The sequence below is a fragment of the Agelaius tricolor genome, unplaced genomic scaffold (assembly GCF_023055355.1).
Source record: "Agelaius tricolor isolate 1412-34295 unplaced genomic scaffold, bAgeTri1.0.p SCAF_1, whole genome shotgun sequence".
NCBI lineage: Eukaryota > Metazoa > Chordata > Aves > Passeriformes > Icteridae > Agelaius > Agelaius tricolor.
The window spans coordinates 31,560,824-31,577,329 of record NW_027269261.1 but is presented as its reverse complement, the minus strand read 5'-3'; the positions used below and the strand labels follow the sequence as shown (position 1 = coordinate 31,577,329).

General features: G+C 48.4%; 1 protein-coding gene across 2 annotated transcripts in view; it reads left to right on the top strand.

The window, feature by feature from the left end:
- The window catches only part of TMEM63B (transmembrane protein 63B), a 49,014-nt gene that overhangs the window by 14,712 nt on the left and 17,796 nt on the right, over positions 1–16,506 (top strand). For both annotated transcript variants that reach the window (XM_071428697.1, XM_071428705.1), the window contains exons 2-3: positions 15,513–15,720; positions 16,310–16,389. In XM_071428697.1, coding sequence (XP_071284798.1) covers positions 15,535–15,720; positions 16,310–16,389 — 266 coding nt within the window. In that variant the 5' untranslated portion in view covers positions 15,513–15,534. The remainder of the gene's footprint in view (positions 1–15,512; positions 15,721–16,309; positions 16,390–16,506) is intronic.

Sequence of the window (16,506 nt, the reverse complement as noted above, 5' to 3'; positions counted from 1 at the left end):
AGCGGAGGGCAGGGTGCCAGTTGTGAAATTCCAGCCTCCTCACTTACAGAGCTGTGGCAGGATTACTGTGGCAAGTCTTGGGCATAAACAGGTGGGCAGGGCAGCAGCAGTAGTGGGGCTAGCCACACAGGACAGGAGGCTGCAGGAGTTGCTGCTCTCCTGCACCCTTGTGCTTTCCCGTTTCAGGCCTGGAGGACTAAGCGTGGCTGTCAGGTTTGCTCTGGGGGCAGCTGGGCACTGTCCTGGCCTGGGATGTATGTTTCCAGCACTAGCAGTGTAGGGAGGAGATATGATGTACCCTCCTCAGGAGGCTGTGATTCAAGGAGGAGCTGTAAGTTGGCAGGCCTGGGTGGTCTTAGCAGGGGACAGCTGACTTTGCAGCCTTCCCCCATACTAAATATGAGGGAGACTGGGGGAAAGGAGCATCAGGCTTCCCTGGGAGCTCTAGAGAGGGTATGATGGTGGATTTCAAAGTGCAAACTGAATCTGAAACCTCTCCAGTTTGGGGAGAGAAGGCTTTGCTTGGTCCGCTGCTCAGGGAAGCAGTGTTGTCTGGCCTTACTCTGCATTGACCAGGTTGGGTTTTAAGCCATGTAAACCTAATGCTGCCTAGGGCTTTCCTGGGCTTCCTCCTCAGAGCTGATTGGGGTGTGTTGGAAGAGGCATCCCAGAACAGCCTGATTGGCATGCAAAATGCAGCAGTGTGGCTACACTTTATCCATTGATAAAAAGCAAAATGTGCTGTGAGAGGCTTCTGCCTCATCTGTAGTGTGTAGCACGTGTCTTCCCGTGCCATAATCTAAAAAACAAACGTTAGGAAGCCTCCATTATGCATTAATGGAGTTTGTCTCTGCCGTTGGTATCTGTAGGTTGCCTGCCCCAATAAGAGTGCAGGAAATTCTAGATCCTACAGCTGCTTGGGACTACTCTGAGGGAGCTCGAGTGCTTCAGTGCAGGAGACCTTTTCAAAATGCCCTGTAAGATCAGTGGAGGTAACAAAGGTTGTGTTGTGTGCTTGTGTTTGCCAAGAGCTGATTGGCAAGCCGATGTTGATGATCCACAGCAAGTCTGGTAACAAGGTTCAGGTGTTTCCCACTATGTAAAAATGGCACAACTAGGATGTTTTAATGTTTGTTGATATAAATGGGAAAACTGAAGTTCTCCTTGTAGCAATTGGCTATCAAAATACTGTGGGTTTTTTTGGGGTTTGTTTTTTTTTTGTTTTTTTTTTTTTTTTTTGTTTGGTTTGGTTTGGTTTGGTTTGGTTTTTTAATTAAAAGATAAAAATAAGCCTTACTTTGCTCTCCCTCTGTGGACACTTTGGGCACCATGGGAGGCTGCTGTGCCGGAAGGAAACGGGAAGTGAGAGGACAAGCTAGGATGACAGAGTACTGGGATATGTGTATATTTGGCCATGATGTGACTGAAAGAGAACCCTTTGGCCTGTCAGACTAAGAATGGAAAGGAGTTGTGTTTCAGAGCAAGGAGGATGCAGTAGCACTCTCCCTGTCTCTAGCCCTATCTATGCTTGGGGTGTTTGGGCACAATACATGTAGAAAGATGCTGACCACACAGAGAGACATCAGCTGTGGAAACAGTCACACTGGAAAGGTGTGCTTGGAAAAATGACAGGTGTACAGACTTTAGCTTGAGCAAAGTGGAGGGAGGTAAGAGATGTCTTCCATCAGCAAGGGATCTTCAATACCATTGCTGGGAAGGGAGAACAGTATTTTTGAAGAAGCAGTGAGAAGCAGAAGTAATGAAATTTAGAAGCAGAATCCTGAGAAATGGCATGCTTTTCAAGCCTGCCAAAACCATTTCCCCAGGAAGAGAAGAAAGCTTTCTGGTCTAGGATCATTTATTTAGCTGGTTGCTATGAAGTGTATTGCAGGAAGATATTTGTCATCATTAAAGAAAAATTCTACTTAAACTTCTTGGTCTTTGCTGCCTCTACCCTGAGGCACCCAACTGGGGCTAGGTTGGTAACTGCTGTACATAGCCAGAGTCCAGAGAATGGTCTTGGAAAATATCTGGTGCTTGAAGCAGAGCACAATACTCAAGTCTGTCCCTTTTTGGGTAAACACTTTAATTCAGCCATGTACTTATGATGACTTCAGTAAAAGTGTTTCAAGATAAGTATGTGCTTGGGAGCTTTCCTCATTTCTTTTGCATGAAGATCGTTGAAGAAATATCTTAACGACCATTATCCTGTACAGTTGCCAAAGATTTGCATTAGGAGAAATACTAAGCAGTAATCTCATCTGGGTTATTAATTAATAATTTATCTCAGAATGCCATAGTCTTCTAATCAGGGGTTTTGTCCTCCTGCTCTTGTGATGTGTTTGGGAAGGCCAAGCAAACTTCATGCCTATAAAGAAAATGCCTCAGCCACTGCTTTGGATGGTTTCTTTTCATGCAATCCATGTGGTCTGTTGTCCCCATTCAGAAATGAGGTATGGAGAACATGTTCACCCCTGTGAACCAGCAAAGAACAGGGGTTTTGTCTCTAGGTACCCTGAACCTTTGGAGTCCACTGGCTCATTTTTGTTTGGGTGACAGCCCCTCCTGGCCCCCTCTGTGAAGCTGCACTTCACATCAGTCCAGCCAGCCAGATGTCCTTTCCATAGAAGGTGAACAGTTGGGAATGTGATTTTTTTGGTAAAAGCCCATGGCATGTTTTAGTGCATCCTGGCAGCGTTGTGCTGTGTGCTGGTAACTGTGCCCAGCAGAGGGTTAGGGTTGTGTGGGGTTCACCATCAAACTTCAAGACTTCACATAAGGATGGAGACACAAAGTCAGAGATAGGTGTCACCTCAGGTTTGTGGCACCTGTTTTCTTTTGACATTAGAAGTCATTTGTGGAAGCACAGAGATTGAAAGGCTTTAGGAGGGAAAGGTGGTCTCAGGAAATACAGCCAGAATAAGGATTGAGGCGGAAGGGCTTAGCCGGGCAGCAGATGTGGTGGGATGGGAATAGCAGAGCTCTTCTGAGCATGTCTCTCTCAGAGCTAACTGCTACAGTTATCCCACTAGGCTGTTCACCACTGCTTTTCCCTCTTTTTAGGGCAGTGCTTTCCATGGAAAGCAGCCTCCAGATGTGCAAGCTGCCTTACAGCAGCTCCAGGCTATGATGCTTAGCTGCTTCTGGGTGTTTTCCAAACTCAAGCCCATGGAATGCACCCATGTCTGTTTTCCTTTCAGCGCCACTGCCTGGAGCAGCAGAGCCCAGGAAAGTCTGGCATGCCTGAGGAGGTTGTTAGGTGTCTGATCTTAGTTCTTCTGTGTAATACTGGTCTGTCTGGGCTGGAGGGCCATTCCTGCCTTCACCTCCAGCAGAGAGGTGAAGGCAGGAATGCCTTAGTCCAGTGGTTGGTGTGCTCTACATTGTTTTTTGAGGTGACCTCCAAGCCTTTTCCTTCATGTCAAGTTAGGATTTTAGTGGTCTTAGTAGATGTGAGCACACTGGCTTGAGCTGGGGCTGTGGGCAAGAGGAATCCAGGTTACTAAACTGCAGTTTTAATGGAGTCTTGTAGGCTTGATATTTACTTGTGTGGAGCTGTGCTCCATGGATAAACAGTGACTCAGAGCAGCTTCATCCAGTTCAAGTACTATTTCTTTGTTTGCCCTAACATTAAGATAGAGCCTGCACAACATGAGGCTCACACTGCCGCGTCTTACCAAAAATGCAGTGCCCTCCTGCAAGCCCAAACAGCCGCTTTATCTTGCACGCCCTTATCAGTGGGTCTGGGAGCCAGGCTGCTCACCTTGAAGTACCACTTCAGTGTTCCTTGGTCTCTGCTGGATCTCAGTGCCCAGCACCCAACTGGCGCTCTGTTCCCTGTGTTCCCAAGCCAGGCCCAGCTCCTCTTGCCAAGCCCAGTGAGGTGGAGCAAAACCATTGAAAAGAAGAGCCCAATCAGCATCTCTCAAGTGCTAGTGGCTGGCTAAGGGCCCCTGGACTGCTGGGGCTGGGGTCTGCATGCCAGTGACTCCCCCAGCAGTCAAAAGCAGGCAGAGCTGCCCTGAAAACTCAAGAAGAGCTAGGTGTTCAACAACCCTCATTTTTCCCAGCAGGTAAAGGTTATTGGGCACTTGTCTACAGATTAGATCTCTTTGTCAGCATCAGAGCAAATATCATGTAGAAGAGGAATTGGGACATCTCTGGGTCCTGATGTGCTGAGTGAGGTCCAACAGATCTGTCAGGCTTTGGAGAAAGGACAGACTCTGCTCTGTTTAATGTCCATCTACCTCTGCTGTGACCTTTGTTATTTATTCAGGGCCCAGCAGGAGGTCAAAATGGGTCTCTTATAACATCTGTCTCTCTTACTGGAGTCCAGTAGCTGCTGGGACAGAGTGCAAAAGGGGAACCATGTGCTATAGGGCCTCAAAGTTTTTCCAGTGGCACAGTTGTCCTAGTTTGGACATGTTTGTGGTCAAGGTTGCCCTGCTGCACTTGGTTGTACTGGGTGCCATGCCAATCCTGCATGTAGTGCCCTGGTGCCATGGGTTGGGTTGGCCGTGCTGCTGTTGCTGGAACCCTGACTCTGTTGAGATTTCCCCAGTAGATGCAGAAAGCGAATTCCTAGATGGTCTCCTATAACTGTCCTGGCTTGCTGGCCACATCCAGACCTCTTGCTGTGAGAGCCCTTTGCTGATATCTGCTGTTGTTGAGGAATAATTGAAGACTTTCCTCCTTCTGCTGTGGCTGCCAAATCTCTTTACAACTCAGCATGAAGTCATAAAGGGAGCTCAATTTTGCCTGCTGCAGGGCTGTGATTACCTTGACCTTTGGTGTTTGACTGTGCTGTGGGTCCTTTGTAGACCAACTCTGCAAGGCAAGCACTATCTTCGGAATGCTTCAAGGAAGGTGGGAAAAGGTGAGAACATCCTCAGCCTGCAAATTGTAAACACTTGAAGCTGCAATCTGCTGAAGGACCTTGGAAAAGAATCAGCTTTTATCTCTTACAGGAAGGGTGCTGGTGCCAGGATTTGAAGTAGATGTTCCTGTTTTAGGAGCAGCACTGAGGCTGCTCCTGCTGAAGCTCGTGCAGTACCCTGGCAGCTTGTCCCTCAGTGCCCACGAGGGAAGAGGGTTCCCTCTAGGCTTCCTAGTTTGCATTCTGGGTGTCTGCTGCTGGATGAGAGAGCCAGGCTGGTGGGCCCTTCCTTGCCAGTGCCAAGCTTCTTCACCAGTGTGTGAAGGAGGGTTTTTCTATTTGCCTCTAAGCACCATCTTCAGGGATGCTGCTCTAGGCACATGGACCCATTTTGCCACTGTTCTTGAACTGATGCATGGTTTCAATTTTCACATGTCCCTGTAGAGCAATTGCTCAAGAAGGGTGTAGATAGTTGGCACTGCCTGAATGCCAGGCACCCACCAAAGCCACTCTCTTGCTCCCTTCCACAGCTGGACAGGGGAGAGAGAATATAATGAAAGGTTCCTGAGTTGAGGACTGGAAGAGAGCACTCATCAAATACCATCACAGGCAAACAGGCTCAAATTAGAGATATTACTTGATGTTCTTGCTAACAAAATCAGAGCAGGATAGCGAGAAGTAAAATAACACCTTAAAAACACATTCTGCCCAGATCTACCTCCTATCCCAGTAATGCAGGGAAGGCAGGAAATAAGGAATTTAGGGTCAGTTCATCAGCTGTTGTTTCTCCTGCTGCTTAGGGAAAGGAGTCATTCCCCTGGTCCACTGCGAGGTCCCTCCCACAGGACACAGCTCTCCATGAACTTCTCCAACGTGCGTCCATCTCATGAGCAACAGCTCTTTGTGAACTGCTACTACTTTGTGAACTGAACTGCTACTGTGAGTCCATCCCACAGGCAATAGCACCTCTCAAACTGCTGCAGCGTGGGTCACTCTTCCACAGGGTGTCCTTCAAGGACAGGCTGCTCCAGCATGGTTCCTCTCTCCACATATGTCTTGCAGGTTCTCAGCCTCCTCTCAGGCATTCACCTGCTCCAGTGTGGGTCACCTCCGTGGACTGGAAGGTGATCTCTGCATCCCCATGGTCCTCCATGGACTGCAGGGGCACAGTTGCTTCACCATGGTCTTTACCACAGGCTACAGAGGAATCCTTGCCCTGGTGCCTGGAGCATCTGCCCTCCCTCGTTCTCCACTGGCCTTGGTGTCTGCATACTTGTTCCTCTCACATGTTCTCACCTCACTCTTCTCTGACTGCAATTACAACTGCACAATAACTTTTTCTTTCTTTCTTTTTACATATGTTATTGCAAAGGAGTTACCACCATTTCTAATTGGCCAGCCTTGACCAGCTTTGGAGCTGCCAGCGATTGGCTCTGCTGGAAATGGAGGAAGCTTCTGGCAGCTTCCCACAGAAGCCACTCCTGTAGCAGCCCTTCCCTGTACCCCCCTTCCTACCAAAGCTTGGCCATGCAAACCCAGTAGAAAAAGGCATGAAGCTTTTCTGAAGTACCATCCAGGAGAGGTAATGCCTCAATCCTGTGCATGCCTAGTTTGGTGGTGTCAGCTTAGGGCAGGAGGACTGGGCAAGAGAGAAGCTTACCCCCAATAACTGCTGGCTGCTTAAGCAGGTTTCATGCTGCAGAATAAGGGATAAGGATGCTCTCAGGGCTGATGCACTAGGGTGTTCTGCCAGCCTCTGGTGAGCAATCAGCTGTGAAGCCCTGAGAAGTGGCTTGGACTCCTCAGAGAGATGCTCATTGCCACCATTTGGTGGCTTGCATCACCAAGGAGTTTCCTTGGTGGGAAGTGCTGATCATACTTCATAGGCAAGTGATTGTAATTGTACCAGTGAACAGAATTTTTGTGTCTCTGAATATTGTGCTGCAAGGAGGAAAAGACTTCTGTCATGCAGAAGAGAGGAGGAGAAAACAGTCCATGTGACCTTGAGAGACTAGATAAAAACCCAGTGTTATGAGAGACACACACGTTTTTCACTCAAGAGGAAAAGCTGGGTGTAGATGAAAATACCCAGTCTATGACTGGCAGGAAACAGATATGAGGCCTGAGGAAAGATAAATATGTGGTACTCCCCTCTACACAAGGGGATTAAGATCAGAAGCTTTATGATGAGGTGAGGTTACTAATAAACAAAGGAAAAAGAAATCAGGGCTGCAAGAGTGCAGAGCTCCTGCTAAAAACACGCCCCTGTGCAAAAGGGACAAGATGGTATTTAGTCACTTGAGAAACGTGAGAGACGTGGAAAAATTCAGAGTAAATATTAAATCACCAGGGAGATTGGTTTGTGTTTATGCCAAGCCAGATGTCTTGCACCTGAACAGCTCTCCTTAACAGTGCTTGAAAACCAAAGTGGTATTTGTGCAGTAAAGATCCTGTATGCATAGTTATTCTCACTTAAAAAATGAAGTATGGGAGTGCTAGCCTGGGGCAGGCCCACAGGTTGTAAGGAAAATGCAGGCCATACGCAGGTAGGATAAATGATAATAATAGTCATGCAGGAGATAATCAAGATGGCAACCCATGAAGAACAGTCATTGTGCCAATGGAATCCATAAACTAGAAGCTGAAAACTACTGATATTGTAAGGTCGTGAAGTCTCCATCCTTGTCTTTGCTAAAAGTCTGCTGGGAATTGGTGAAGTTGCTGCTGCTGGGGTGTTGAGTGATAGGTGAGGAAGCCCTGTTCTCTGGGACTTACTCCCAACCATATGATTTGGTTGCCATATGGCCACTGCTCTGCAGAATATGCCGTGGGCAGTCCAGCACCTCATTGGTCTTGCTGCTCTAATGGTTTATTGTGTTTATTGGATCACTATCAGTGTATGCCTATGGGAAACAAGGGAAGCCAAACGGGAAGTGGTATTCCTTTATAAAGTACAATCTAGCAGACAGACTTGATATCTTTCTGAGATTTATAAAGCCTAGGAACTTGAAGGGAAAGTGGCAGGTAGATATATTTGTAACTTAAGTGTTTGATTTGGTAACTAATGAAACACTCAAAAATTACTGTAAATCAGAATGACTGTGATTCTGCAATGCAAACAGAGAGCTGATTGATGCGGAGAACTGTTTGATAGATTTGGCTTTCTCTTGATGGCAGAGGATAAGTCCCTTGCCATGAACTGGGACCCATGGATAGGTTCCTATGAGACACCACTGAGGGTGTTCATGTGGCATTGAGACTCCATAGTGTTTGTCAGTAAGCAAACAAGATGGGACTGGGGACCTCTCCTTCATGGTGCAGGAATGCCAGGTACCACGGCCATGTTGTTCCTTGTAGCCAGGTGGAGGCAGTCGAGCTGGCTTGGCAGCAGAACTGCACCGTGGTGTTGTGTGGTGTCACTGTTCCACTAAACCTCTTTGGAGGGGAAGGGGCCATCATCAGCCCTTCCCTGATGGCCAGGCAGGAACAGACAGCCCTTGCCCAGGAGCACCAAAGGGAGTCCAAAGGGATGTGAAAATTGAGGCAGGAAGACAGCAGTGTGGGATGTGTAGCATGGGGGCAAATTGCAGAGCCAGAGAGATCTGATTGCCCTTAGGCTGAGGACGGATTAGCCAGTTCTGGTGTGAAGAGCATGCACCACAACATACTGGGTTTCAGGATGTGGTGCAGCCCTTCTTGGCATGGTACATTATGTTCAGGGCACCATATGACTCGAAAGCACTACCATCAGATTGGAGGGAGTTCCTGTTCAAAAGAGGCATAAAAAAGACCTATCTATCTGTTTGGAGCTCAATCCATATCACTTGTCAAGGTAGAGAGTTTCCAGTGGGTGAAGACAGCGGGAAGTGTTTTGCTGATGTTCAAAGGCAAGGCTTTTGTGATTATCCTGGGTGATTTTAAAAGGGACTGAGTTGTGAAGTGGACAGGTTCCTGACCTTCATGAAACTCAAACTTGGTTTTACATGGATCCAAGTGCTCCCCACTGTTATAGTCTACTATCATCTGTGCCAGGCACCGTCCCAGCTCAGGGTTACTTGTGTGGTTTGCAGTGCTTACAGTTGTGCTGGGGGCAGGAGCAGGGGTTCCTGAGCATTGGTATGTACACGGTCAGCAGTGTGCAAGCCATCACAGAATGGTGCTCTGAGCAGTGTGGGGTTGGGGCTGGCTGTGACAGGGACAGTGCCTGCCAACACCAGGACTGGGAGCTGATGTGCACTAAAGAAAGGTGTGATGCCCTTTAGTGGTAGATATTTGAGGCCTAGTGCAAAGCCAGTTGGGAGGACTTTGGACCCAGGGCAAAGGTGCACTTAGTTTTTGCTTTGAAGAAGCCAAGACTGCCAGAGCTTTGTAGGCCTGGTGTCTAGTTGGCTAGTTCATAGAGGTGAAGTGTGCAGGGAGCTTTGTATTGACTGGAGGACATGGAAAGGAGACAAAGAGTTGTACGGTTTTGGCAGGCCCTCCTCCTTTCTGCTGATACAGGACCGATCCCTGTTGTAGGCTTGTCAGTACTTTGCCCAGGCTTGTTGGAAATGCACCAGTAGCACATTTGCTTCTTGATGCTTTTTCCCTTGGCCTGCAGATCACGTTTCTCCTCACTGCACCCAGCACGTCAGCACTTCTCCAGCCCTCAGCTGCCTGAATGCTTTGTGCCAGGTCTGAGGCATGGTGCAGGACAGCTTTCCCACTGCTGTTTCTGCACCAAGAGTGATATTTTCCCTGTTTAACTGTTGTACTCTGGGAAAGGCTTTGAGCTAACTTGTAAGCCCCTTTCTCCCCATCTGTCCTGAGGCTATTCCCTACTTGCTTAACAGAGTCAGACTGTTCTTCCTGTGGTCTGCTTGTGGCTGCAAGCAGTTTGCTCAGAGCTCTGCTGGACTTTGCCACTTAAGTGCAGGTAGCCTAGGTGACTCTTTGAGGGGATAGGAAGGCTCCCTCAGCCTTGGGTGCCAGCTGCTGCGTGAGGGTGCCCAGGTGCCCAGTGCAGGCAGGTCTGTACTGCCCTGGCAGGCAGAGGCTCGGGGTGGCACATCCTCTGGGCTCAGGTCCCTGAGGTCACAGTGTGGGTTACCTATGGTTCTTGGGACACCAGGGGGACCCCAGAGGAGCAGATCTGAAAGATACAGGCCATGTCCACAGGCCATGTCTCAGAGCTGAGGCACACCTCACCTCCCTGAATGCTATTCCCAAGAGATTTAAGAAGGTTTGGGTTTCTTTTTTTTAGTCTGGAAATTTGGTATTCTAGCCGCAGACCTGCTGGTTTCCGGTTGCCTGTCTCTGCACCTCCAGCCTGCTGTGAGACTGTCACATTTCCCTAAATAAATGTGTCTCTACTAGAGCACAATCTCGATGTTCTAATTACAGATGGAGTTATTAACATTTACTGGTGAGAAAACAAATGAATGTAGCTTGTGTGCTTACGTCGTTTGGTCTGTGAGCTCAAGCATCCGCTTTATTGATTTATATTTTTCTGCAGGCGTTTCTCAGGTCACCTCCTTGTGTCTGGCTGACATCAGTGGTGTGGCTGGAAGAACACAGACACTTGTCCGTGTCAGTGCATCTGTCTGCCTGTTAGCTGGCTGTCCAGCTCCTGCGTCACTCCTGCCTGAGTCCCAGCACAGTGCTTCCTCTTTCTTCTTTCCCCTTGGTGCCAGGGGTTTGGCAGAGGACGTGAATGCTGAGTATGTGGGGCAGAGACTTCAGGGTGAACTGGTGAGAATGGAAAATGCTCTGTTTGGGAAGACCTGCAGTGCTGTTTATGTTGTCTGCCCTGGCCTGACAGTGCTGCAGCAGAGTTCAGTGTGGGACAGGCAGCCTCCTCAGCAGGCCACCTCCCAGTCCCCTGCCTGCAAGTGGGATAACTCCACAAGCATCCTGATGCACATTTTGCAGCCAGAGTCATAGCTGTGAAGGACCAAGTCATGTAATCTTGGCCTTCCTAGTGTCATTCTGCATTCTTTCTTCTTTCTCTTTGCAATGGATAGATGGGAGCATAGAGGCTAGCCTGGCTGCTGTTTGGGCCCTCATTTGTGTGCTGACCTGCAGGCCAGGGACAAAGACAAGGAGGAGGAGAAGTTCTACCCTGCCTTGCTTAGGCCACCAGGCTCTCAAGAACAGCAGTTCTCAGGGCTGTGTTTGTACAGGGCTTAACAGGCAGGAGCTGCGGCTGCAGCACCAGGCAGGATGTGCTTTAGGGACTTCAGGTAGGAAGCTGTATGCCTCTGCTCCTGACACGTGTTGGTGAAAGCAGGGGACACTGTGGACATGCTGGTCCTGCTGGGGATGTAGGGGCTATGCTGTGGAGCAGGGAACAGGTTTCTCTGTGGTGGGAGAAGCTGCCTCTCTTCCTCCTTCCTACTGTTAATGGAGAAGGGGATGGAGTCCAGTATTGCTGAATAAGAGTGGAAAATGCCTTTTGGCAAATCTGTCTTTGCTGTTTTGAGGAAGTCAGCATTAATTATGCAGAGTGCAGGAGGGGAAGCCTCTGGGGCTTGCATGGAACCTGGTTTGATGTCCTGCTCTTACTGTGCCTTTGGCCCCACTATATTCTGTGGTGACAAGCCACGCTTGTGGTCAGGAAAGGGCTTGAATACCTTGAGCTGGTTCCCACCACTCCTGCCTCACAGCAGCTTCCCACCAACTCCCTGCACCTTGTCTCTTGATGCTCAGGAGCTCATGCTGATGTTAGCATCTCAGCCCAGGCTGAGCCAAGCTTGCCCTGGCCTACAGCCTTTAAGGGGAAGGAGGCACCAGGAACGGCACCTTTAACCATGTTCTGGTGCAGCACAGTTTGTGTGGTCAAAGATGCTCCTTTACCTGTGGTGGCAGCATAAGGTATGAGGAAACATGCAGGGTCCTTCCCTAGAGGGAGACACTGGGATCAAAACAGAAAGCTTTGCAGAACTACCTCTGCCTTCAGTGTGTATTTGAGTTGGGGAGAGCAGCTGTTGCTAGAAAAATCCCCTTATCCCTCCCACACTGCTGGAAGGGATTTCCTTTCATAATTGGGAACTGTGCTTCTGTACTATAAGACTGTGCATGCTGCAAGCACCACCTTTCCTCCCTGCCTGTGCTTTGAGTGAAACACCCAACATCAGCTGCCTGCAGGGCTGATCCTGCACCTTGCAGCACAGGACACATTGGAGCGTCCCTGCCTGGCTGAGGGTGGGGGCAGAGAGTCCCCTGGAGTGAGCATCTGAGGCCAAGGTGCAACCAAATGCAAGGAAAGAGGTATTGCCAGGCCCATGGATTGCACTGTGCCTGGGAAAACCAGCCAGTCTCCTGCTCAGCTGAAAGACTCCTGAGAAAGGCTTTTGGTGAAGGATACTAGCTAGGCACTATTGATAAAGACTGCAGAATTGGTTGCCAAAGCATTTTTCTTAGTTGTCTAAATGGTGTTGTAACCCCAGAAGAACCCTGGTAAGTCTTACCTAAATTGATACAATGGCAGGTCGCTTCTAGCCTGCAGCTGGGAGAACTAGAAGGGCACAAGTGCTATGAACATTCCTGTGAGCTTTTCCCAGCTTCCCACACACCTGAAGCACCTCTGTCTCCATGGGGAGTTCCCTGTGCTTACCAGCTGGGTGGGAGGTTGCATAACTAAGGATGATGTGGACTGCTTCTGTGCCTCTTGACTCAGCTCATGAAAAGGCACTGTAAGCCTTGGGCATATGCCACATCTTTTCCACTGCTGGGTGTTCTAGCTGGGTTACTGAAGAGGCTAGGAAGGTTTATATCCTGTCCATCCTCTGAGCTTCAGGGGAAAAGTATATCTCTGGGACCTGTCTCTCTGAAATGTGTCTTAAATTACCTATAGGCTTGCAGAATTTGTCTTCAGTATGTAATGGTTTGTATAAATAATGTTTATATAGGATTGTGGGCAATCTGAGCATATGAGCCTCATTTCTTTTAAGAAAGACAACTGGAAAAATGGGGCTATAAAACATGCAAGAATGAGGTAAATAGTTAGTTCCCTGATATGTTGCAAGTCTTTCAATACTGTGGTAAAATAACAGCATCTGGCAAACTTGTGTAACTTGCTTGGATGTTCAGAAAACCTCTGAAATTTCTCACAGAAAACAGTTAAGAAAACTGTCTACTGGAGGAGATGTAGAGTTCTGGCTCAAAAATTAGCTGAGGTTCCACAAATAAAGTCAAGGGGTGAAGTAGCAATTTTAATGTGACAAGAGCAGAGGGATGAGGTCCTTTGCTATTAATGACCCAGAAAAGGTAATGTGCAGCAAGGTTCCTAGAATCTACCAATACCCTGGAGTCATTCAAGAGGAAGTGATTCCAAAGTGACACCATGTGTAGTGAAGTGGTGTGAGAAGTTGAGAAGCATGCAGCCAGGTGTATTGGAAGGAGTGATTGGCTCTGGGACATGGCTGGCTTCTAATTTACCTTGGCTACTCCGGGCAGTTGGATTGCAGGCTGATGACAGAGATGCTTTTCTTCAAAGATGCCATCAGAGAAGTAAATCGTGCTCAGCCATGTGAGGAGCAGTGTAAGGAGAGATGCTGAGAGCATCAGAGTGCTGTTCTGGCAGTCAAGGAAATTTCCCTACCCAGTATGGAGTATGTGATGGAGAAAGGTTCTGGTCACCTTTCCACAGGGTCAGAAGAGAGAATGTGTTAGGAATGTGTGGGTGAGTGGTTAGAGCTAGAAGACACCTTGTGTCCTCTAGGAAGGAGAGAGCACTTAGGAGTGAACTTAGTAGTTCTAGAAAAAGCAAATGCTTTTCTTCTTTGTCTTTTTTCACAATAGAAGAACTCAAGGCTGTGGTGTTACAGTAGAATCGTCATCTTTACTCAAAATCTGAAACTCATTGCTAAAAGTTTACAAGGTTCCCAAAAAGAGGGTTGAGAGATACTTGTTTTTTTCATTCAGTTCATCTAGATTGCACTTACCATTCATGCTCCAAAGTGTGTGATATTCCTTTGAGTCTCATCCCAACATTATTTCCCATCATTCCCCTAGAGCTTCCAAGTATCTAGTTAATTCAGCCAGGATGAGTTATCCTGTCTTCCTGATTTATTCCCAACTGAGATCTCATGTCTTGGCTTGTTTTTCTCCTGCTTTTCTGCTCCCTTGTTCTGCTCTAGGCAGCCCTGCGAATTATACCTGTGAATTATGTCTTAAGAGGCTGCTTTGTGGCTTTTCCAATTTGGCTGACCCCCTCTCAATGCCTGTACCCAGCTGGGCTTTTGCTTCTCAGGCTGTCCTTTGTCATGGTGCTTCAGCTGGTTTGTAGCTGTGCACCCCTTGGAGCTCAGGGAGGGTCACTTTGTAGCAGAGCTCTAGGTCACCGCAGCAAATCATTTTGTGGTTGTTATCCAGCTAGCGTTGTGCTGCCATGCTGATAAATGTCTGCACCAGGCAGGAGATGGCCAGGATTATACCAGTGAGCTGGAGGTAAGAGCCCTGCATCCCCTCTGCTAATGTCACCAAACAATGCAGAGCTTGAAGGACAGTGGTGCTGGTAGCTTTCTCATCCTTTGGGCATGCCATGGCTCTTTTGCCTAGCCCTGAGGGATGGCATTTCTGGGGAGAAAAAAAACCCAGGCATTGCCCAGAAGTGATACTGTGCTATCCATCCTTTCTCTATGGTTCCTGGCTGTAGTGAAGGATTTGGGGTGGTTTGTGGATGCTGGATTAAGAGGAATGGTTTAGGGATCAAAAGCCTTTATACATCTTCGTGTTAGCACTGTTCCTTTTGCAACTGATGGGATTTTCTCAGCCCTTTTCTGAAAAGTGGTTGTGTTTCTGTTGTCAGCGGAAATAACTTCTCCGAGTTATTCAGTTCTCATTTATCTATTGCTACCATAATCATGTCTGTGTTTCTTATGGAGCTGCTGTGCATAGAAGGAGGACCTCCCCATGTCCAAGCAGTGATGCTGACCTGCATGCCACTGTGGGTCTTGTAACAGTTTGGGGAAGGCACTTATATAAATAAAATATTTGACCAGCTAAACAGTAGAGTCTAAGCCTCCTTTCTACCCTGTGTGCTTGCATCTAAATGGCCTCCAAGTCAGAGGAAGGAGAAAAGACAAGCAGGGGGTGTGACCAGCCCCTGATGGGTGCCCTGGGAGCTGGAGGCTGAGGCCCGCAGTGAAGAGAGGGTGATGATTCAGCCTAATAAAGCTAATGGCTTTATGCAGCCAGGCAAAGGAAATTGTGGGATCATGATGCAGCAACTGTCCTAAAGCAGTTTGTTTCTATCATCCAGACGTGACTTCATGCCCCATCCACTCCACCCTTTCACTTTTTCCTGTACCTAAATGCTTTCCCTGCTGAGGAGGGGGAGCTGAGACACCATGTTCTCAGGATGAAAAGCAGTCTGTGAGACAACTGCACCTAAATGGTGTGAGAGTGGACAAACTAGGGAGGGAGTTCTGGGACTCCATGGTGGGACAATAGCTGCTGAAGCATATGGGTTCTTTTGGCGCCACTGAACTCAGCAGGCTTCTCAGATGACCTTGTCCCTGGTCCCTGATCCCAGGAAAATCCTCTAGCACAGAGGGGCCCAAGCTGGCAGGCAAGGTTGGCCCCCAACTCCAACAGGGCTACATTGCCATTGAAGTGATGCATGTCTAACTAGCTCTTTCTCTCCTTTCCCCAGGGAAGACGATGAAGCTGTAGAGATGCTTCCCTACGTCATCGCCACCCTGGGCTCAGTAGGGGCCCCCTGCAAAACTCCCGCATGCAACAACAACAACAGCACTACCAAGGACTACTGCTACAGCGCACGCATCCGCAGCACTGTGCTGCAGGGGCTGCCCTTTGGTGGGGTGCCCACTGTCCTAGCCCTTGACTTTATGTGCTTTCTCGTAAGTCTACCTACTGTTGCTTCGACACCTTCTCCCCTAATTAACCATGAAATGAGGACGGTGATCAGATGATTAGGGTTGAGGGCCCCAAATGCTATCCCTGATTTTGCTGCTGGCTGGCATTCTGGCCCTGATCATGTCTCCTAGACACTGTGGGCTTAGCCACTATTGACTTAACTCCAATAACACCACACTGAGCCCCATGGAAGGGTGTTGCAGGATGGGGGTGATGTTGGGTGAGTCCTGCATCCCAAAACTCCCACTTAGGTTGCCAAGTCCCTGCAGCTTTATCCACCCAATGGTTTGCATTTTTCTGCTTAGAAGCTGTGGGACCACAAATCACATAGCCATAATTGTGACTTACAGGAACCTCAGGGCTTTTTGATCCTGTGGGGCTACCTTAGCTATTGTGTGTTGCATCCTGGACCTCTGCCTCCCACAGCTATCCAGATAGTCTGATGTAACAGTCCTGGGGAACTTGTGCTCTTAACTGAGGACTCTGTCCCCTCCTACCTTCCTTGTTCCTGTGCCTCTGCATACAGAGTTGGACAATGCCTTTTCTCACAGCTTCTCTTTTGGTCTCTTTCAGGCACTATTGTTTGTCTTTTCAATTTTGCGTAAAGTTGCTTGGGACTATGGACGCCTGGCCCTGGTGACTGATGCTGACAGGTAAGCAAGGGAGAGTGGCAAGGGAATAAGATATGAGCAGTGCCTCTCCTTGCTGTGAGGCAGAAGGGATAAATTCCATTTTGTGTTCCTGAGCAGCTGGAGAGGAGATGCAAATGT